The sequence below is a fragment of the Scyliorhinus canicula genome, chromosome 3 (genome assembly GCF_902713615.1).
Source record: "Scyliorhinus canicula chromosome 3, sScyCan1.1, whole genome shotgun sequence".
NCBI classification, from domain to species: domain Eukaryota; kingdom Metazoa; phylum Chordata; class Chondrichthyes; order Carcharhiniformes; family Scyliorhinidae; genus Scyliorhinus; species Scyliorhinus canicula.
The window spans coordinates 118,344,653-118,368,827 of NC_052148.1; the positions used below are offsets into that span (position 1 = coordinate 118,344,653).

Below are 24,175 nucleotides of genomic sequence, written 5' to 3' on the forward strand. Positions count from 1 at the left end.
AGTCATGCTGCAGCTGTACAGAACCTTAGTTAGGCCACACTTGGAATAGTGTGTCCAATTCTGGTTGCCATACTACCAGAAGGATGTGGAGGATTTGGAGAGGGTACAGAGGGGTTTACCTGGATGTTGCCTGGTCTGGAGGGTATTAGCTACGAGGAGAGGTTGGATCAATTTGGATTGTTTTCACTGGAACGACAAAGGTTGAGGGAGACCTGATAGAAGTTGACAAAATTATGAGTAGCATGGACAGAGTGGATAGTCAGAAGCTTTTTCCCAGGGTGGAAAAGTCAATTACTAGGGGATACAGGTTTAAGATGCGAGGGGCAAAGTTTAGAGAAGATGTGCGAGGCAAGGATTTTTACACAGAGGGTGACCAGTGCCTGGAACTTGATGCTGAGGGAGGTGGTGGAAGCAGGTACAATAGCGACTTTTAAGAGGTATCTTGACAAATACATGAATAGGATGAGGATAGAGGGATATGGACCCCAGAAGTGCAGAAGGTTTTAGTTTAGACAGGCATCGTAATCAGCGCAGGCTTGGAGGGCCAAAGGTCCTGTTCCTGTACTGTACTGCTCCTTGAATCAATTCATTCACGTTGCTGAGTACTTTGTACATTGCCAGAGCAGGCCTTGAACAGTTCATAAAAGTTAGTAGAACCACTGAGATTGAAATGTTGCTTTAATCGGTGCCTCATCATCAAGTCATTTTAAAAAAACAAATAAGCACAAAGAGTTATGACTAACATTTTGTATATTAGGCTTAAGTAGCACCTACCAGACACATTGGACGGGATTCTCCGAACCCCCGCCGGGTGGGAGAATTGCTGGGGGTCGGGGTGAATCTGCCCCCCCCCCCCCCCCCTTGGAGAATGGCGGGGTCCGGCGCGACTCAATGGGCGCCAGAGCCGCCCGAATTCTCCGGCCTGCAATGGGCCGAAGTCCCGCCCGCCCGTAGCCAGTTTCGCTGGCATAAATTAGAGTAGGTCCCTTACCGGCGGGACCTGGCGGCACGGGTGGGTTCCGGGGTTCCTGGGTAGTCGCGGGGCGATCTGGCCCCGGGAGGTGCCCCCACGGTGGCCTGGTCCGTGGTCGGGGCCACCGATCTGCGGGCGGGCCTGTGCCGTGGGGGCACTCTATTTCTCTGCATCGTCCACTGTGGTCCTCCGCGATGGTTGATGCGGAGACGAACCCTCCATGCGGCAATGACGTAAGCACGACCCGGCGTTCCCACGGAGGCTCTTCGGCGCCGGTTGGCGTGGCGCCAAGCTCCTATCCCACCGTCTGGCGGGACGCCAACCACTCCGGGGCGGGCCTAGCCCCTGAAGGGGCGGAGGATTCCGCACCTATGGGGCGGCCCGACGCTGGAGTGGTTCACGCCACTCCGTCCCGCCAGGACCCCCCCCCCCCCCCTCCGCTGGATGGGGCGCACAGAGTCCTGGCGAGGAGACCGAGGGCGAATGGGCCGCCGAGAGCTGTGGTGGTGAGGTTTCACCATTTCACTGACAGGGTGTGCGTCTTGAGATGGGCAAAGAAGGAGCGGAGCAGCAGGTGGGGGAATGCTGAAATTCGCGTTTAACAGGACTGGAGCGCAGAGCTGGCCAAGAAGAGGGCAGGATTCAATCGGGCCAAGGCGGTTCTTCACGGAAAGGGGGTGAAGTTTGGGCTGTTGTAGCCCATGCGACTGTGGGTCACGTATAAGGACCGTCACCACTATTTTGATCCGCCGGACAAGGTGTGGACCTTTATCAAAAATGAGAAGCTGGACTCAAATTAGTGGTCTGTAGCATGCTTTGGGGGATGTTGTGGAGTGGGAGAGGGTGATATTTGTGTTTCTTTTTTTTTCTGTGTGGGCGCTGGTTTGGGAGGGGTTGTTCCCCGCGTTCGGTGGGGGGGAAGAGGGGGCCGGGGACCCTGGGCCTCTGAGGATTGGGGTGAGGTTGTAGGAGAATGGAACTGCGCCATAGAGGGCCGGGTCGGCCCGGACTGGGAGCGTGGGTTTTCTTTTCCCGCGGAAAGAGAGAGGGCGGGCGGCATTGGATTGGAGTCCACATTGGTTTGCAGGGGTGTGGAAGGGGGGGACTTGGGCTTTAGGGGGGAATTCTGTGGGGATCGGTGGCTGAGGCGGGAGCGGCCGGGGTCAGCAGGAGTCAGCTGACTTACGGGAGTAGAATGGTGAGAGCAGGGGTGGTTAAGCAATTGCTTGGCCGGGGGGGGGGGGGGGGGGGGGGGGGGGGGGGGGGGTACTGGGTTGCTGCTGTACTGACCGCCTAAATGGGCCGGTCAAGAGGGCCCAGGCATTTGCGCACTTAAAGGGACTGAAGGCAGACGTAGCCATGTTACAGGAGACGCACCTGAAAGCTGCGGATCAGACCAGGCTGAGGAAGGGATGGGTAGGGCAGGTCTTTCACTCCGGGTTGGACGCGAAGAACAGGGGGGTAGCAACTTTGGTGAGCAAGCGGGTGACTTTTGAGGCGGTGGGCATTGTGGCGGATAAAGGGGGCCGATATGTGATGGTGAGTGGTAGGCTGCAGAGGGCCCGGGTGGTGCTGGTGAATGTATATGCCCCAAATTGGGACGATGCAGGGTTCATGAAGCGGATGCGAAGCCGGATCCCGGATTTGGAGGTGGGGAACCTAATTATGGGGGGGGGGGATTTCAACACACTGGACCCGGCAATGGATCGGTCTAGGTCTAGGTCGGGTAAGAGGCCAGCTGCGGCCAAGGTCCTGAGGGGGTTTATGGATCAGATGGGGGGAGTGGATCCGTGGAGGTTTGCTAGGCCAAAGGCGAGGGAGTTCTCCTTCTTTTCCCACGTGCACAAGGCCTATTCACGGATAGACTTTTTCGTGGTGAGCAGGGCACTGATCCCGAGAGTAGAGGGGACGGAGTATTCGGCCATCGCGATTTCGGATCACGCCCCGCACTGGGTGGAGCTGGAGTTGGGAGAAGAGAGGGGCCAGCGCCCGTTGTGGCGCGTGGACGTGGGATTGTTGGCGGATGAGGAGGTCTGTGGGCGGATCCTGGGGTGTATACAGAGGTATATGGAGGCCAATGACAACGGGGAGGTCTCGGTGTGTGGGGTCTGGGAGGCGCTGAAGGCAGTGGTTAGAGGGGAGCTGATCTCCATCAGGGCTCACAGAGAGAAGAGGGAGAGGGATATATTGGTAGGCAAGATACTTAGGGTGGATAGGAGATATGCGGAATCCCCGAAGAGGGGCTGCTGTAGGAGTGCCGGAGCCTCCAAACGGAGTTTGACTTGTTGACGACGGGGAAAGCTGAGGCCCAGTGGAGGAAGGTACAAGGAGCAGCGTATGAATATGGGGAGAAGGCGAGTCGGATGCTGGCGCAACAGCTGCAGAGAAAGGAGGCGGCTAGGGAAATTGGGGGAATCAGGGACAAGGGGGGGAATCAGGGACAATGGGGGGAATCAGGGACAAGGGAGGGAATACGGTGCAGAGTCCAGCCAGAATAAATTAGGTCTTTAGGGACTTGTATGAGAACTTGTACAAATCAGAGCCCCCGCCGGGGGGGGGGGGGGGGGGTGTGTGTGTGTGTGTGTGTGTGTGTGTGAGTGTGTGTGTGTGTGTGTGTGTGGTGGTTTCTGGACCAATTGAGGTTTCCGAGGGTGGAGGAGGAGCAAGTAGAGGGCTTGGGGGCCCCTATTGGGACGGAGGAGCTGGTTGAGGGGTTGGGGAGTATGCAGGCGGGTAAGGCCCTGGGACCGGATGGGTTCCCAATTGAATTCTATAGGAAGTTTTCGGAACTGTTGGCTCCGCTGCTGTTGAGAACTTTTAACGAGGCGGGAGAAAAACGAAGTCTTCCCCCGAAGATGTCGCAACATCTGATCTCGCTTATTCTCAAGCGAGACAAAGACCCGCTGCATTGTGGCTCGTATAGGCCGATTTCACTCCTCAATGTGGATGCCAAGTTGTTGGCGAAGGTCCAATCCACTAGGATTGAGGGTTATGTCCCGGGAGTGATACATGCGGATCAGACGGGATTTGTGAAGGGTAGGCAGTTGAATGCAAATGTGCGGAGGCTCCTGAATGTGATTATGATGCCCTCGGAGGCGGGGGGGGAGAGAGAGAAGAGGAGGCAGTGGTGGCGGCGGCTATGGACGCGGAGAAGGCCTTTGACCGGGTGGAGTACCAGGCCACGGTGGCGAGTGTATCGACGAACCGGTTGAGGTCAGAGTACTTTAGACTATATCGTGGAACAAGGCAGGGGTGCCCCCTGTCCCCCCTGCTGTTTGCTTTGGCGATTGAGGCATTGGCCATGACGCTGAGGGAATGTAGAAGCTGGGGGGGGGGGGGAGGAAGAGGAGCACCACGTCTCACTGTATGTGGGTGATCTGCTTTTATATATTACAGATCCGGTGGAGGGGATGGGGGAGGTTATGCAGACCCTCAGGGAGTTTTGAGACTCCTTGGGGTATAAGCTTAATGTTGGGAAGAGCGAGCTCTTTGTGGTGCATGCGCGGGGCCAGGAAGAGGTTGGAGGAGTTTTCGGTATTTGGGTATTCAGGTGGCCAAGAGTTGGGGGGTCTTGCATAAGCTCAATCTGGCACGGCTGGTGGATCAGATGGAGGAGGGCAATGGAGGCGGCACAGAGGGGAGACGGGGGACTCAGTCTGGTCCCCAATACGGAATAATCATAGGTTTGCTCCGGGCAGGATAGATGGTGGGTTTCGAAGCTGGCACCGGGTGGGAATTAGAAGGCTGGGGGATCTATTCAGTGACGGGACTTTTGCCAGTTTAAAGGCACTGGAGGAGAAATTTGGGTTACCCCCGGAAATGCCTTCAGGTATATGCAGGTTCGGGCGTATGTTAGGAAGCAGGTAGGAGAATTCTCGTTGCTGCCTACCCGAAGGATACAGGACAGGGTGATTTCAGGTATGTGGGTTGGAGAGGGTAAGATCTCGGAGATATATCAGGAGCTGCAGGAGGCGGAGGAAGCCTTGGATGAGGAGCTGAAGGGCAAATGGGAGGAGGAGCTGGGTGAGGGTCTGTGGGCTGATGCCCTGGGCAAGGTCAATTCCTCCTCATCTTGCGCCAGGCTCAGCCTGATCCAGTTTAAAGTGGTACACAGGGCGCATATGACAGGGGTGAGGATGAGTACATTTTTTGGGGTGGAGGACAGATGTGTGAGGTGTTCGGGGAGCCCAGCAAACCACGCCCATATGTTCTGGGCGTGCCCGGCGTTTGCGGAGTTTTGGAAGGGCTTTGCAAAGGTTATGTCCAAGGTCTTGGATACGCGGGTGAAACAGAGTTGGGGGATATCGTTATTTGGGGTATCGGAGGATCCGGGAGTGCAGGAGTCGAAAGAGGCCGGAGTTCTGACCTTTGCCTCCTTGGTAGCCCGGTGAAGGCTCTTAATTGGTTAAACTGTTTATCGTTTAGAGGATTAAGTTGTTCTGTTCGGTTGGCATGTTGCCCTTTTTTCTTTGTATTATTTTCCTTTTTGGAGTGTTTTGTAAAACTTATTGAAAAACTTTGAATACATTTTTAAAAAAAGATGTTCTGCTTTATAGATTGCAGTAAGTGTGATAATATGAAGGATTACGTTTTGATGAAAAGGAGTGAGATGATTCTGGAAAAAAAGCTATTAGCAGCCTGAAGCCATAATTCACAATAGAATGACTGACATAAAGATGAGCGAGATGGAGGACTTGTGCAGGATGCTTGAGGGATTAGGTGTTAAAAGAAACGTAATCGCAGATTTGCTCCTAATGCATTGTACTGAATCAGTTGAGGAAAAGGTTAGACAAGTCACAAGCGGTGGGACTGATGGTACAATGAGTTTTTCAGATTTTTAGGATATTGAGAGGAGTTCCAGCAGCAAGCAGACATTCTAGACTGGATGGGTTTCAACTAAACTAATTTCCTCACAGGAAGATAAAGAGAGCACTGAGAGAATTTAAACTAATGAGCAAAGGTAGGGGAAATGTTAATATACATGGAGGGATTACATGTATGGAATAATCTAAACTAGGAAGTTAAAAGGGAGGGGGAGAAAGAGACAAACATTGGGGCAGATGGGCAAGGTTAAGGAGGACAAAGTAAATGATACTAAAGGAATGCATAAGATAGAGAGGGAAGAAGCAATACAGCTGTTTATTAATCACTCCAGAGAGCATTACCCAGACAACATTACAATATAGACAGGAATGTACATGCAAAGCTGAAAAAGATGAAAGATGATGGTAGCCTTGCTACAGATATCCCGAGAGAAGCGAAGCATCCGAGAGGAAGGCAGAACTACTCAACGCTACACCAGGCCAAATTACTAAAGACAAAAGGTTGTATGTTAACATGCAAACATAGAAATTCACAGCAGGAGTAGGCCACTCTGCCCCTCAAGTCTGTTCCTCCAAGGCCGATCTGATTGCAACCCCAACTCCACATAGCCACCTACCCCAGTAACCTTTCAGCCGCTTACTAATCAAGAATTTATCTTGCACTGCCTTAAAAACGTTCAAAGGTTCTGCTTCACCCTCTTTTGAGAATGAGTTCCAAAAACTCTCAACCCTCAGAGAAAATAGTTGTTCTCAATTCTGCCTCACAGCACCAGGGACCTGGGTTCGATTCCAGCCTTAGGTGATTGTGTGGAGTTTGCATGTTCTCCCCGTGTCTGCATGGGTTTCTCTGGATGCAGTCCAAAGTTGTGCAGGTTAGGTGGATTGGCCATGCTAAATTGCCCCTTAGTGTCCAAAAATGTACAGGTTAGGTGGAGTTACAAAATAGGGCAGGGGAGTGGGTCTAGGTGGGGTGCTCCTTCGGAGGGTCGGTGCAGCCTCGATGGGCCAAACAACCTCCTTCTGCACTGTGGGTTTCTACGTTCTGTCCTAAATGGGTGACCACGGAAACATTTTATGTTGTCCCCTAGTTCTAGATTCTCCTACAAGAGAAAACATCCTTTCCGCATCCATCCTGTCATGACCCCTTAGGGTCGTGGATTTTTAAATTAAGTCACTTCTTACTCTTCTAAACTCCAGCAGACACAAGTTTAGACTGTCCAGTTGGGGTTGAGTGAGAAAGTCAAAAAGTGAGCTAAATCACATAGCGTTACGAATTTAATTTCTAAGCTTGTGTGTTCGAAAAATTATTAAAGATTGGTATAATATTCCTCATGCTCTATAATTTTTTATAATTCATTCATGTGGCACGGGTGTCGCTGGTCAGGCCAGTATTTACTGCTCATCCCTATTGCCCTTGAATGGAGTTGGCTCGCTAGGCCATTTCAGAGGGTAGTTTAGAGTCAACCACATCACTGTGGGTCTGGAGTCACATGCAGGGTAAGGATGGCAGATTTCCTTCCTCGAAGGACATCAGTGAACGAGTTTTTATGGCAATAAACAATGGTTTCATGGTCATCATTAAACTTTTAATTCCAGATTGGGTTTTTTTTCTGTCACGTGTGGATTTTAACCCGGGTCCCCAGAACATTACCCTGGTCCTCTGGATCACTAGTCCAGCGATAATACCACAATGTCATTGCTTCCCAATTTCAGATGCAATGTTGCTCTATTTTATCAAAATGCAATGTTCATCTTTCTTACAATGCCCTTGCAAACAGGGAAATTAAGGTGGTTGGGGAGGAACTTAAAGTTAAAAATGTAGCGGGAGGGACGGTCAAACCATTCCTCGAAACTAAGAATATCTGTCCATGCAGTAGAGAAACTGAATGCCTTAAAATATAGGAATGCTACTATTGTGAATTGGAGACTTTGAGGTCTTTGTAAATTCTTTCATGGGATAAGAGTGTCACTGGCTGTGTCAGCATTTATTCTCCATCCCTAATTGCCCTTGAACTGAGTGGCTTACTGTGGGTCTGGAGTCACATAAGATTTCCTTTCCTAAAGGACAGTAATGAAGTAGATAAATCTTTACAGCAATCAACATTCTAATTTCACCATCTGCTGTGGTGGGATTTGAACCCTGTCACCAAAGCATTACCCTGGGTCTCTGGATTACGAGTCCAGAGACTACCCCGCCATCACTCTCTTATGTGCTATCATAACAGCCATAGAGATCTGGTTCAATAATTACACACTTAGTTAAACACAGTGAAAGTTAGGTGCCCCACACCTTTAAACCCGATTCCCATTGTTATATCTGTGGGTTTTTTGTAGTTGTGTGCAAGGTTTCTTTAAGAACCAAGTCACGTGACATGTGTGCACCATCGGCCCTTCGTGGGCTTTAGCCCTAAGTCTAGTATGAACTCTTGTTCAGTGAAGACCTATTCAATAATCCTCTGTTCATGTTGCTTTCAACCCATATGCATTAGAATCCATTTTTTTTGTACTGTTAGTCTAAAGTTGCCATGTCCTCGAGCCCTCCTCCACTGACTTCCTATCTGGTCTCCTCAGAGGCTTTGATTGTATTCAAATTCCAACTAGTCTTCATACCACCTGCAACCCCTGCTCCCTCTCCCATAACTCAAAATAAAAATGAACAAAGAAACTGCTTCTTTGCCTCGCTTTCATAGGTGCCATCAGGTCAGATAGCCAGTTGGCTTCAAAATTGATTGGCCCAAGCTTTTAAGAAAGCTGAAATCGTTAAGTGAAAATCTGATGAAGGCAATAAACACAAAAAAAAGACAATTCAACAAATAAATTCAATATTATTGTGAAATAAGGGAGGTAGTGGAGTAGTGATATTGTCTCTGTACTAGTAATCCAGAGACCCTGAGTAATAATGCTCTGGGATTCGAATCCTAACATGGCAGATGGTAAAAATTGAATCCAATAAAAACCTGGAATTAAAAGCCTAAAGATGACCATGAAACCATTGTCTATTGTTGTAAAAACCCACCTGGTTCACTAATGTTCTTTAGGGAAGGAAATCTGTCATTCTTACCTGGTCTGGTCTGTATGTGACTCCAAATCCACAGCAATATGTTGACTCTTAAATGTCTTCATGCTGGGCAATAAATGCTGGCTTAGCCAGCGACGCCAACATCCCATGAACGAATAAAAAAAAATGTAATTTTGTAATCTTTTATTTCTAACCTCACTTTGGTCTTTGGAAATTTTAGTTACAGAAGAAAAAGGGCAGCTGAAAAACATGTTCAGTCAGCATTTTGAAAGAATTATCAGATCCCAATGCAGATTCTACAACATATTGGCAAAGTCCCATCATAAATATGAACATAGAAATTTACAAAACACAAAGTGAGACAAAAATGCAACAATAAAAAGTCAAGAGGCACAAAAGCAAGTATTTTAAAATATATATATATATATATTATAGACACTTGCAGAAAGCAGGTTAAACAAGGAAACAGTGAGCCAATGACCAGGGAGCAGAAGAAGTAGTAGGCTAATCAGCCCAGGGAGCATACGCCGCCATTCAAAAGAATGATGGCTAATCTGATTGTAGCCTTCCTGACTTTAAAATGGAGACTGTGGTTAATTATTCCCTGCCCTTTAATTCTCAAGTGTAATGTCATAAGCAACTGATGAGCATAGGAAACAAATTCTTCCTTTTATCATTCACAGAGCCAACTCGAGGCCATCTATCCAGCACCTACAGTGGATTTTGGTGGAGTAAATATTACAAGATTAATGTTTGTGGCTAAGACAGTCATGATAACCTGAGGAAATTAACAGGAAGACAGAATCAAAGGATGGATGGACTTCATGCAATGGGGGCTTAAAGAAGTGTTAGAGTTTAGTGTCCTTGCTACCATCTGTAGGGAATTAGTAGAAACAGAAATAGCCCTGAGACTTGGAAAGAAGCAACATTAGTCTTTAAAAATGGACAAAAGATGTGCCGGGGTAGTACAAAGCTTTTAGAAGCAAATCATACTCCATTTCCATTAATGAGAATTAAAGGGAATTGTTGCTGGCATATCCAATTAATCCTTCCTAAGTATAGAAGCACAATATTCAGCTAATTTGAACTGAATATTCAGATCACTGAACACTGAATACAGAATGTTTGTTTGGTCGTACAAAACAGGAGTATTGCTGAAAAAGAAAAGTTGCTGAAGTGTTTTGCCTTGTTCTCATCAAGACAATCGCAAGAATATCAATGTCAGGAGAAACAACAATTGTTTTTCTGACATTGATGTTCTTAAAATAGTTTTGAGTGCAAGACAAAATACTGCTACAAATGTCTTCTTTCGGGCAGCACGGTGGCGCAGTGGGTTAGCCCTGCTGCCTCGCGGCGCCGAGGTCCCAGGTTCGATCCCGGCTCTGCGTCACTGTCCGTATGGAGTTTGCACATTCTCCCCGTGTTTGCGTGGATTTCGCCCCCACAACCCAAAGATGTGTAGGGTAGGTGGATTGGCCACGCTAAATTGCCTGCTTAATTGGAAAAAATTAACTGGGTACTCTAAATGTATTAAAAAAAAACAAAAACAAGTCTTCTTTCAGCAATATTCAAATTCAGAATACAAGATTCTCCCCATCCCCCCAAATTACATGGAGTAAAGGAAGTGACTTACTTTGGTCAATTTTGCGATTGTTTCTTCAAATCCTTCCATTTCTTTATGCTGCTTCTGGATTTCATTCTGCAAGAATAAAGGTAGATTGCTTCATTTTCAGTAATGCCATTCCCCAAATGCTCCATGGAAAATTGGCCAATTCCATATCTTTTTTCTGCCAATCAGGCGTCAAACAAGCAAATATCAATATGCCAGTGTCCAAACCAATTTACTAAGTTTCAGAATATGTTGATAACACAAGGTTTCTGCCACCAGAGGTGAAGCAAAGGGAGGGGAGGCCAAAATCATCGGCCCAATGGTCTTAGGCCAAGAATGAAGGACCCGGTTGTTAAGGTGAGGGTGGGGGATTCGGGGTGTTGTGTGGCTGAGGTTATGGGAGAATTTATAAACTAAGGTGAAGATTTTGGATTTGATGTATTAAGTGACAAGGAGATAATGGAGGCCATTTGGAATAATGGGTAAATAGGGAAGGATAGAGTTGACTGAGTTTTAGAAGGTGTTTGTAAAGGGTGGAGGTGTCCAGGAAGGCATTTGAGGTTGAATCGAACAGCAGCAAAGTTTTCAGATAAGGAGTTCAGTGGCAATGAGAACAAGGAAAGGCCGGAGTTAGGAAATGCCATGAAGGTCAAAACAAAGTAATTACAGTGTCAGGCAGGCTAAAGAGCTTGAAGCTCAGTTCTAGGTTGAGCAGGAAATTAAAGTTATGCAACATCTAATTCGAAATGGACCTGCACCGAGAGGGCTTCATGGGTACTGTGTTTTTGTTTCCGTTTAAAAAAAATGTTTTTAATTTTTTTTTTTTTTTTTTTTAAAAGAGTGCCCAATTATTTTTTTCCCCAATTAAGGGGTAATTTAGTGTGGCCAATCCACCTAACCTGCACATCTTTTGGGTTGTGGGGTGAAACCCACGCAGACATGGGAAAAATATGCAAACTCCAAACTCCCATGGCCGGGATCCAAAGGGTACTGTGTTTTTGATGGCAGCAGAATTCAATGGCTTTTGGCCTTCCAATGTTCAACTGCAATATGTTTTTAAATCTGTAACCTGATGTCAGACAGGCAAGTAAATCATGAAGATATAAGAGTTGGGTGTGATTAGCATGTGTATGGATACCAAGTTGTTTCAATGGGAAATCTATAAATAAGGAAAAGTCCACCAAGAATGGAACTTTGGTGTACTCTGGAGGTCACTAGGATTTGGTGAAAGGAGTCATTGCTAGAGATGCACGGGCAGTGTTAACTGAAATAGGTATCATAAGAGTAACCTTACAGATTAAGCAGTGAAACAATATGTGGGAGGATAATCCACTAGGGTGCAAGCACAAAAGAAAGTGCCTTTCAGTGGAGCATTTATGTCCTGTACGCAAAAAAGAAATATACTGTCCAGGATAGATTTCTTGAGCAGAGTAATGTTGTCTGAGCAAAGGGAGTCAATATTTGCAAATACGAAACAAAAATAAAAATTTAAGGCTGAAGAGTTGGACCTATAGAGGATTGTGTGAGCAGTTGTATCTTGTAGAGCAGCCCAGGGTCCATCAGATGTTTTCAAAAAGATAAAAAGATTGACATGTAATAGACCAAGTAGTATTGGAGTTGGCACTAGTGGGGACCAAAGTGCCTTCTTAATCAAGGAATGCAGTTCGATCAGGAGGCGGGTGTCTCAGTGTTCATGCAGGTCTTGGTTAAATATGGAGCGCGAAACAGAGAATCAAGCCAGTCTGTGTTCAAGGTGACAGTGATAAGTAACATTTCCATGCACTGCAGAAGGAGACCAAGGTGGGGAGGGGAGATGGTGGTAGAGGGATAGGAAAATAAACAAATATTTATTTATTTCAATTTTACTTTTATGTGGTTCTGCAGCAGCTGCCAATGGCTAGGTTTGTGTGGATGAGTACAGCCATTGTATGAAAGTCCAAAATTTGTACAAGTGACAGATCTCGAAATTCCGATCGGTGAGAATGCTGAACACATTGCTGCTGCCCATGAGGTTTGCTCCAACCCAACGATATTACCCATTTTCAGACATTATCTTCCAATTAGAAATGAAGTAGCATAGTTCCTCCAGGGTGAGTCTAGCAAGCCTTGATGAGTCGGGGAGAATGGGGAAGGAACTCACGTTTTTATGACAGTAATTGCCATATTCAAGTAAATTTTTTAAAGGTGTCAAGCATTTTAATAAGTGTGAGTTAGTGAATGGGTGAGTGAGTGAATAGGTAGGTGAGTGGATACGGTGAACCACTGGCTGAGTGTGAAGTGGGCAAGTGGGTGAGTAAGTCGGTAATTTGGAGGAGTTTGGCTGGGTTGGGGTGGTGGGAGAGAGAGAGAGATCCAGCAGAGATGTGTAAAGATCTAGAAGTTTCTTGCTGTTCTCCACCTGCCCTTGAGACAGTGCTTGAAACCTACCACTTATGACCAAGTGCTTAATCATAAGAACACAAGGAATAGAAAGAGAGGTCCTACAGCCCCATTCAGTAATATCACAGCTGATCTGATCTGGGTCTCAACTTCACTTTCCTGCCTGTCTCCATAACCCTCAACTCTCCAATAGTTCAAAAATATAAAACTAATGTCTACTTGTCCTAATATCTTTATTATTTGGCTTACTGTCAGCCACGCCTCCTTTTTACAGCACTAGATGCCATAAACCATGCAAGTTTAAAGGTCCCAAGTCAGGGAGAAGGTAAGCGTTGTAAGTGGGTGACAGGTTAGGGTGGTTGGAGCAGGGTGTGATCAGGGAGAGAGGGAGTTGGGTGATCAAAGGAAGGGCGGTCAGGAGTGTTGGGTGGTCAAGGGGTGAGCAGGTCAGTAGGATAGTCAGGATGGAGGTAGTTCGGGGATGGAGATGGTAGTTAGCGGTCAGAGTTTAAATTCCCCAGGCAATTCCCGTGCAGTCCATGTGTGGGGATTTCTAGCTGTCCCCCAGCGCATCTTCTGAGGTGCAACCCATCCAACCATAGGAATGGAAGTTCCGGTCCATCTCCTTATGTGGCTCAGTATCAAATGTTGTTTGAAAACGCTTTTGCGAAATGCCTTGGAATATTCTACTGTTAAAGCTGCCATATAAACACGTTGTTGTAGTTTAATGAAATTTAGTGCAAAATAAGGCCTGATCAATTAAAGAACAATGATTAAACATTAGGCAAGGTTCAAAATCAAACTTCCTCCAGTAACTTTAGTTGCAAGAGTGCCTCTGTATAAGTTAAAGTGGGCAATGTTACAACTTTCTCTCACTAAACAAACATCAGATGATAATTTTAATTTTGTGCTTAATAACAGAAGAAGACAGAATTAATTTGTGGGATTAGTCACATTTAAACATAATTTAAATAACTTTTTATATATTTTAAATCTTATAATAGAGATCTAACTTACAACCCTGAATTTAGCTAACTGTTCTCGAAGTTCTTCTATTTCTCTACACTGCCTCTTGGTTTCATTCTGGAAAAAAAACAATAAATCCTTATGAATCTTTCTGCAAACGATGATTATACCAATAGAATTTGTTTTGTGAAATAACAATTAGAGATTGGTTACATAAATAATATTATAGTGTACGCAGATGAAAAATAATTACAATGGACAGCATATTGCTTTGCCAAATTTGATTTTCACAAGCAGTCAATTCTCTGAACTGTGTGCGCCTGCCCCAAACTCCATTTATCCTCTTGGTTGCTGATCTCTTTACCCACGCTCACTTGACACCCATTATACAGCTAGAGAAATAACTGCATACTTTTACCAAATCCGTCGCCTTCATGTGACCCATACCCACTTACTTCCTTCTTTTTTCGACTTTATCTCCATTTCTGCAGGTAGCTCCCACCCTGCTTCCTGCAAGTCTATATTCCACCCTCCACTCTTCTGACAAATGTGTTTGACTTAATAACCTTCCATATAAATGCTTCCAAAATATCTTCTGTTTCCTCAAGTGAGAACTCCCCTTTGCTATGTTTGTCATGGTCCTTGACCATACTGTTCCATTTTTCACATCCTTCGTCCCACTTCCCAAAACCACAATGAAATTTCTATTTATTATCACTATCCATGATAGCAGCCTCCATGTTCAATAGATCACCTCTGCCATTTATCTATCTCCAGCATGCTGTTATCATCAGAAATATCTTCACCTCCATCAGATGAACTGCAGCAGTTCAAGAAAGCATCTTGCCACTACCTCCTCAAGGGCAATTAGGGATGAACATCAAATGCTGACCTTGCCAGCAGTGCTCATTCCCTAAAAAAGGATAGTTGGAGATGATAACCATGGTGATGTGCTTGGCTTATCCATCTAGAAAGAACCTAAAACGGACCCACCTTCCTAAAATCATTCCAGAGTCTTCATCACCTTATCTGGAAGCTTGTTGATAATTCTTTGAAAAACCTACTGAAATCAGTTCTGAATTTAAGTTTTGTTGTGACCTCATATTTAATTTAAGGTTTTCCAGGTTTACCTTGCTCAGTCCTTTTATTAAAGATACCTCCAAGATCATCTCTCAGACTGAAAAACATAATTTTCTCTGGCTCATTCCTCATAATTCAAACCTTATTAGACAAGTAATCAAGCCTTGTGGCTTGCCTTCGTACTTGGCTCAGCACTTGAATATCTTTCTTATGCCTCTGTGACCAGAAATGGATACATACTTAAGATATGGTCAAACCACAGTTCAGTCTGGTTCCAATACAAAAACTTGGAATAACAGTAAAATGCATCCAATGAAAGCTTTGGCTTTTCATTGCACCAAAAATATGCCCTGAAACCAGAAAATATACCTGGTACATGTTAATAGTTCATCACTACATAACTAAACAGTTCACTCATCTTAGGCCAAAACAAAAATAAGTTTGAGTGCCTAGCTCGTCAAAATCTCAGGTGTGTTACTGAATATGATAAAATATTAAGAGCATGATTTTTCAACTTCAGGCACAAATTCAATATTTTAGCACCTTTGCTTCTTGAATTTCTTTATCCGCAATTTCAAGCGCAATTTCTTTGTCCCTCTCCAACTGCTGTGCCAAATGGTCAATCTCATTCAATTCATTACATAAGTGCTCGTTTTTCGTGCTCAGGTTTACAACCCTATTTGCGGCATCACTTTTTTTCTCCAGAAGCTCCTTCAACTGCTTCTCCAGGTCGCAGTTAGTTCGCTGAAGGTATTCAACCTGTAAATATAATTTCAGAGAGAAATTAATCTGGAGTATGGCAAGTATAGCATGCCATATCAAAACATGAGTGCAAGTTTAAATTAATAAAAGATTATTGATCAAAATTATTATACCAAAAATTCCATTATCTCCAAAGTTGTGTAGGTACCATTATCCTATTGTTTGGTTTACAATTGTTTTCTACTGTATGAGCTACTGTTTGTTGCACATGTCTTCAACTTTTTAAAACCACCAAAATACTTGTCAACCAATTATACTCTTTCCAACTAATTTAAATATGTCTTGCAAATTTGGTCCTTAAATCTAAAACAAAGAATCCTCTTAGGGACCAAATTTCAGATGGCCTTTTACTGTATCAGTTGAGAGGAAAGCCTATATCTTAAGTTTTATATTTGATTATCCTTCTACGTGAGGCACACTAAATTTGCAATTAAATTTACGACATATTTTAAATTGTGTCGTTTTTGAAGTCACAACTAAAGATAATTTCAATACAACTCTCACCAATTCCCAGTCACAACAATTCCCCTCCCCACATCATGAATTGTACAATCACAATGTTACACTGCAACTCCTGTCTTTCTCTGTCCAATCATACATATTCTCTTTTGTTCATTTCACACCACACACTTGCACCATTTTCTTCTTGTCACAAGTGAAGACACAAACTAATTAAACAGTTTGAGAGAATAAGGCAGGTAGTACTCATAACATCATTGGTGTGATGGCATGTTGATTGCATTGGAGTCGGGTGACACATGGAATGTGTCCAGTCCACCAACAGAACAATTTAATGTGGGAATGCACTGCAATTTCCTCCGGATGCTCCAGTTTCCTCCCACAAGTCCGGAAAGACGTGCTTGTTAGGTGAATTGGACATTCTGAATTCTCCCTCAGTGTACACAAACAGGCGCCGGAAAGTGGCGACGAGTGGATTTTCACAGTAACTTAACGGCAGTGTTAATGTAAGCCTCCTTGTGACACTAATAAAATTATTATTATTGACAAATTGGATAAATCTTTAGCACCAGAGGTGACAAGGATTGCCCCTGGCTTTTGCACTGTCCTAGAGGAGGTCAGGGCAAGGACTTCACTATTAGCTGCAGGATCGTCTCCAGTGCTGTTATGAATCTGGCTTGGTCAGAAGTGGTGGACGGGGACAATACCACCACCATCATCCCCAAGAACCTGGTTTCAATGCTGAAAGAGCTCTGATGATCTCACAAGAGCTGCAAGGGTGAGTACAGCACTTCACCTCTCTCGACAACGCTCCTTTCACTCATCCTCCACCGCTCTCAACAATACTCCTTCCCTCTATCATAAACCTCAGTGTACCCTTGCAAAAGCACATTGCAACTCCTGCCTTTCTCTATCCAAAAGCATGCATTCCTTTGTTCTCTTTATACCATTCAGAAATTGCCAGCCATGAACATCCCAAGGTCCCATCATGCAAAGCAGTAGCCATCCACTAATTTTGTCTTGGTCACTGGGTGAACATATTATCAAAATATAATTAGCAAATCTTTTAAAAGTCCTGCAGGTTGATCACTTGGGTGAGAAATTGATTGAAGGTAATTATGCTTGCCATTAAATGAATTATCTTCATTATGGTTGGCACTTTGGTCTGCATTGTGGTTTAACAGCAGGTTCTAAGTTTATATTTTGAGCATTTGATTGATACAAAATATATTTTTTCGCAAACACAGGCACAATGCGCTGAATTACTTTTTTTCTGTGCCATAACTTTTCTATGGTTCTATGAAAGAAGTGGTGAATGATCTAACAAACACTGCTAAACTTGAGTAATCCTGCGTAAATTCAAGGCAAGGGAATGAGCAAATCAGTACAATCAATGAGCTATAAGCTGGATCCTTCTCACTTCTTACTGCAAGGCATTGCAGTGACCCACCCTTTTCATCTTTTACTTGCCGTTTCTCATCCAGTGAGGATAGCTGCTTGGACCTTGCTGCTTGGACTTTTCCAAATGCAGACCTCTCTGTGCGGCAAGGTTGTGCATTATGCAACACATCACCTCATGCAAAATTCTCTTTTGTGGACCATGTGTAGATGGAGTCAATGGATGGGAAGGAGTTTTGAGTGATAGACTGGGCTCTGTTCATGACTCTCTGTAGTTTCTTACGGTCCTGGGCCAAGCAGTTGCCATACCAGGCTGTGAGGCAGCCAGATAGGATGCTTTCTATGGTACATCTGTAAAAATCGGTAAGAATCAATGTGGACATGCCAAATGTCTTTAGTTTTCAGGGGAAGTGTAAGTTTTCCTGTGCTTTCTTGGTCGTAGCGTCGATATGGGTGGACCAGGAAATTGTCGGTGATGTACACACTAGAAATTTGAAACTGTCAGCCATGTTCACCTGTAAGGTCTGTGGTGGTTTCCACAGTCAATGGCAAAACCTGGCTCCCTAGTCCAGCAGACAGCAGATCCTGTTGTTGGAGGCTGCAGGGATCTATGAAAATCTTTGGAAAAAAAACATCTTCTTGAGGCACTGCTCTTCAGTTAGATCCAAAACAGTGACTCTTGGGCTGTAGACTCTGTTTTAGGTATAGCAATAAAGGTAAGCATAGAAAGCTTTCTGAAGGTAATGAGGCAAAATCTGGTAACCTACTAATTATAACATGCTTGGGAGGAACAGATGATTTTGGACACTTGGTCTGCAAAATGTTCCACCACTCAGATTTTCCTTGATTTCTTTCTGTGTTTGTTGTAGACTAATTCATTGGTATTGGTGCAATGGTCCAGTCAACAAATACTGTTGCATTATGTAAGTACGATGGTGACGGCATACAAAATGGACCTTGAAACCTATGATACTAAATACTAAATTAGTAGGCTAAAAGCTGGAAGCTCTCCTAGAATATAAAACATAAACAAGGTCCAATGGTTCACTTACCTGCAGCTTAGGTCACTTTAGGCTGCTGTTTCAGTGGCCCTGACAATTTAATCACACTAACTCTCTCAAAAACGTTAGTTAAAATAGAGTCAGGGTCATCTGGTTCCAATTTTAATATATTAATAAGTAGCCTGCCTGCCTGTGGAGAGTGCCAGTTCCAAATCCAAAACTTTATTAAAATGACAGTAGATGGAGCATGTAAGGAATGCTGTTGCAAGTGTACAACTCTTAATTTAATCAGCTGCTAACGCCAATTCCACCAGACAAGGTTTAAGATCAGACTTTTAGTCACTTCAGTTATCAAATTCCCTTCAAATTGTAACCCATTGTGATGTACAGGAGGCACGAGCATCTACTGCACTTTGCTTCTTTTTAAATTATAGAGGAACAAAATAATTTTCCTTATGAGTACTGCATGCCTTTCATCATGAATAAATTCCAATACACATAAGCTTCAATAATTATCCAGTTAACTGTCATCTCAGTAATCCTCCAGGAAATTTACCTCAAGGATTTCAGTTAAATCTTAGTATGTGATTATTAATTCCTGAAATATTGCAAATGAAGGATGTTAACTCGCACCTGTAGGTTTAAGTGCGCTATAAGACGCTCATTACTTTTGCCTTTAGCTTCAAGAGATATAACATCATGAGGCCGACCACCTTCCAGGGTTCGGTTCAAGCGATCTATTTCCGTATCTCTTGCTTCGATCTGTAAAAATAAATGGCCATTAAAAAAATGTGATTTGGGCGCAAGTAAACGTTTTATCGATCAAAGCAATTGAATGTGTTTATTATGCTGAAGGAGTCGCCATGTTATGTTCTCTGGAAACTCTTATGCAATTGGTATATACAAACGATGCAAATTTAAATGTGAACATTGAAGTGAACTTGCAGTGCCTGAATGCAAATAACCTGAGTTTTAAAAAACTCTTAATAAAGACACCCTGCATCCTAATTTTAACAGTCCTTGGCAGCTCACTATACATTATAACAAGATAGATAAATAAATAATGCTGCATAACAAAACACAAAATAAAATAAGAAAAGGCAGTTGTCACCAATGCATGTATGCCTGGCTGTGTATCAATTTAAAGGGATTGCTCAGTACAGTACAGAGAAACTAGAGGGAATGTTGTTGTCAGAGTTCTTAGAATTTTTAGTACTGACGAGTGACATGATGATAAATGTTTTTACAAAGCTTAAATTATATTTAGATCTATTTTTATTTTCATTGAGTATTCGTGCAGGTGTTACATAAATTGAAATATTCTCTGTTCACAACCTGGTTGATCTTTACTGCTGTTAAATTTCAACATATTAATTCATGCTTGTGACAAATGTTGGCTATTATTCTGATTAATTATGAACAGAATTGAAGATAAATTTGCAGATATTCAGGTCCAGCTTGGATTTCTTTTCCAAAGGTAAGTGGTGTGAAATAAGTTGTTACAGAAGGAAGCGGTTCGGCCCATCGACTCTACACCAACCCTTCGAAAGGACATCCTACCTAGACCCATGGCTCCCTGTAATCCCACCTAACTGTTCGATACCAAGGGACAATTAGCATGGCCAATCCAACTAACCTGCACATATTTGGACTGGAGGAGGAAACCGGAGCCTATCCCATCAATCCCACCTAACCTTTTGACACTAAGGGACAATTTAGCATGGCCAATCCAACTAACCTGCACATATTTGGACTGTAGGAGGAAACCGGAGGACCGAGTGACAACCGACGCAGTCACGAGAAGAACGTGCAAACACAGTCACCCAAAGCCGGAATTGCACCCAGGTCCCTGGCACTATGAAGCAGCAGTTCTAACCATCTTGCCACCCCAATGCTATTTCTCGAAGACTTAGTGCAGTCCCAGAAATGCCGATTGCTCTGGATGGCACTGTTGGAACTGCAGAGCAGCTGGATATCTAATTGCAGTCTTGGAGGTGCAAACATTCTTCCTCAATGGGGTGGAAGTCGCTACCTGAGGCAATTTAATTGCTTGAAGCACATAAGATTTCTCCATGATTTCCTGGGCCAACAGAGGAGAATGTGCAAACTCCACACAGACAGTGGCCTGGGGCTAATAGGAGAGGATAGAAGTCGCTGGGTTAGTGAGGAGTAGGAGCATGAAGCCTTGCAACTGGATGAGGCGCTGCAAAACGTTTAAAGAGGGCAGGAAAGGTAGGGGGCATAACACTATACCAACCCCCACACTTGGACGTCCCTGGCACTGTCCTGCTTATCACACCTTGCAACTCCATCCACTGCTCTCTCTTCAGGCATCTCCATGCTGCACCCTCTGAACAGCCACCAGTCAGACTCAGCCTTTTCACATTTCTCATACATACTGTCAACTCCCACAATGTTCTCATCCTATCCTCTTCAGACATTCTACGTCTCACACTCGGAACTCTGCATTTTCACATTGCAGGGGGACGATAAGCCAAACTCCAGGAAGTGGCAGAGAACCGGGGTGCACTGCAGTCATTGCCACATTTAGCATCACAGAGGAGCAGACATTGGCAGGGAGGGACAGGTAATGGTGATGGAGGGATGAGGGTCTCCCACATACTTGGTGACAGCATTAGATATCACACTGCTTTTGAAAAAAATAAATTTAGAGTACCAAACTCATTTTTTCCCCCAATTAAGAGGCAATTTAGCATTGCCAATTCATCGACCTTGCACATCATTTTGGTTTTGTTGGGGTGAGACACACGCAGACACAGGGAGAATGTGCAAACTCCACACGGAGAGTGACCCGGGGTCGGAATCAAACCTGGGTCCTCAGCATCGTGAGGCACCAGTGCTAACCACTGCGCCACCATGCTGCCCAGATATCACACTGCTACTTGGCACATAACAACCATTAATGTAAGGTTAAAGGGGGGGGTTGTTGGGTTACGGGTATAGGGTGGATACGTGGGTTTGAGTAGGGTGATCATGGCTCGGCACAACATCGAGGGCCGAAGGGCCTGTTCTGTGCTGTACTGTTCTATAATGCTGAATTGATGTCACAACCAACTGAAACGATATGATGTACACAATGTAGAATTTGAGCCTTCTTGCTACGATAACAATAATTCACGTCTTTTACCTCATTTAAGAGATGGAGTGGGAGGAGGCCTGGAGGTTCTCAGAGAAAGGCGAGCACTCTGAAGAAGCTCTCTCATAGGACATGCACCCACCATCAGTGGCGATGCACTCACCTTAAAAAGATATAGCTAGGGTGTCATATGCTGAAACACACAAGTGAGCAGGGGCAGGCACTGGCGAAAGTACCTAGAGATTGCAGGACTTTGCAAGCAATGATTAGCTTGACTGTTAAACACCCAAAAGAACAAGGGCAGCATGTGTATGGGAACACCATCACCTACAAGTTCCCCTTCATCCTGTCTAGGAACTATATCACTGTTCCTTCAGTTGTTGGGTCGAAATCTTGGAACTCTCTCCCGAACAGCACTGTGGTTTACCTGCACCACATGGACTGCAGCGGTTCAAGAAGGCAACTCCCCACTAACTACTCAAGGGCAATTAGCGATGGCAATAAATGCTGAATATTTTTCACAATGCACAGATCTTAGTAATGAATTGAAAAAAAAATTGCCTCGAGAGTCATCCACAAAAAGGAAACTTGTAGATTAGTGTGCATTTTTTTTTACAGCATTTCCAGAGGCAGTGCATACCGTTGGAGAGACACTAAAGGGTCCATCACTACCATACGTGCGGTGATTTGTGCTGTTGTTCACCTCCTTAAAAAGAGTGGGTACCTGCTTGGAGTATCAGTTGTGTCAGGCAACTGAGTGCATACCCAGATCAATGGCCTACATATTCAGTCTGCCACTTTTTCGCTCCAACTCTTGGCTGGAAGGGAAGTGCAGATGGGTAATGAGAGGAAAAATGAAAAAAGGGCACATTGAAGCTGGGATTCTTCTCAATATACTCCCACTTCTCATTCTGTGCTTCACCCGCTCAATCAAAACAACCCTGTCCACACTCCAAATAGCTCATTCCTATCCCAATGTGCTGTCTTTTATCCCCATGACAGAATCTGCCGCTGCACATGTGTTGGTACAGCAATCTTTGGTGGGGCTCCCACAGGTTTCAAAATCCAGATGATGACTGCATGGGCATCTCATCTGTTGGAGTCAAAAAACACAGTTTGTCACCAGCTCAGCTGGAGCTATGGGTCGCACATCACAATAATGGGGAAGACATAGTTACACAAGGGGATTCACTTGGGGATGCATAACAATGTCTGTGGTATTATATTTATGTTTCTTTCAATGAATCAAACACTTCATTTGAACTTGTCATTGTCCTGGCTCCTAGCACATCCCAAATTAATCCTGAATTTCATTTAAACAGTAGCTTTCAGATGAATGATGTGATCAGATTGGATGATGAGGAAGGGGTATGAATATAACAGCTGGATCTTTGTAGGAATGATTGGGGCCACAGCCATATAGTCTCCCATACCCGTAATAGCTGAAACATGCCTGTACAAGATGGTCACAGGCATCTCTGCCAGCTAGTGGAGCAGCTGGAGAGACCTGCACCAGCCTCTTTTTGCAATTTGATGCTGTGCTTGGTACAGCCATTCTGGAGACTTTTGATGGGGTATACTGAAAGTGCCCCAGATATATCCAGACAATTAAATCACATCCTCAGCAACCCAATGGCTTGCTCAATGGTCATGTGGCACCTGTTGTACCTTCTCTGTGTATCAGTGGTGGGGTTTCCCACAGGAGTGACTGACACATGTAACTACCTGTATCAAGACTTCCTGCCTAGCGAAATTGGTGGAGAATCATTGTCAGTCACTGTTTATGGCTGTTTCCTGGGATCTGCTTTCATCATCGGTTGCAAGTTCATCACCCAGGTGGCCGATGCCTTGTTCCCAAAACAATCTGTCTTGTCGCATGGCATGTGGTTGTAGAGAAGAAAGCTGCTATTTGCTCCTTTTGCCGTTGACATTGGTGTCGCTGCTTCTCTTGTCCCTCTTCAGAGGTTAATATGTTTAGCTGCAAAAACTGTTTCCATGCTGCAGTGACGGTTCTCAGCAGGGAAATTCAGATTAAGGTGAGCAAAGTCCAGGGTTCAGGAAACAAATGCTTTGAGCACAAGCCTTTTGCATAAACAGGGCAGCAGCTGTGCACTTTCAAGACTGTCAGTTTCATTGATCAATGAATCCCCAATGAGCTCTCATCATTTTGACACTGAGAGTTCCACCCAGCTCAGGAAACATGTGTTCTGGTTTTTAAAGCCAGAATCCTCGTTTAAATCCACAATTAATGGATCATTTAAATAAATTATCCAACATGTTTCCAAATCTGTCCTAGTAAAAGCTGGTGGATGGGACCATTTTCAGGGATTTAAACTCTGGCCCATAACCAAATCTGCCTCACTATTTCCACCGTTTGACAGTTAAAATTCAGCCCAATGTTTGTGTTGCTGCCATTCATAGTTCATTGGTACAGCTTTCAATTAACTGAGTTCTTCAGAATAAGAAGGATGAAGGTGGTTGGCACTGAAACACTTTAGATTTGACTATCCAGATTACAAAATGAGTTTACTAGCTCCCGGAGATGACATAATAAGATATGACATAATGCCTTGTTCATGTGGAATTGAGCAAGTTACCTCATATATATG

General features: G+C 44.5%; 1 protein-coding gene across 8 annotated transcripts in view; it reads right to left on the minus strand.

Moving 5' to 3' along the window:
• The window catches only part of cep135 (centrosomal protein 135), a 190,808-nt gene that overhangs the window by 92,919 nt on the left and 73,714 nt on the right, over positions 1-24,175 (minus strand). For 7 of the 8 annotated variants that reach the window (XM_038791149.1, XM_038791151.1, XM_038791152.1 and 4 more), the window contains 4 exons: positions 19,103-19,231; positions 15,393-15,608; positions 13,821-13,886; positions 10,449-10,514 (listed from right to left, as the gene is read on the minus strand). In XM_038791149.1, coding sequence (XP_038647077.1) covers positions 10,449-10,514; positions 13,821-13,886; positions 15,393-15,608; positions 19,103-19,231 — 477 coding nt within the window. The remainder of the gene's footprint in view (positions 1-10,448; positions 10,515-13,820; positions 13,887-15,392; positions 15,609-19,102; positions 19,232-24,175) is intronic. The other variant, XM_038791153.1, reaches the window with a different exon arrangement.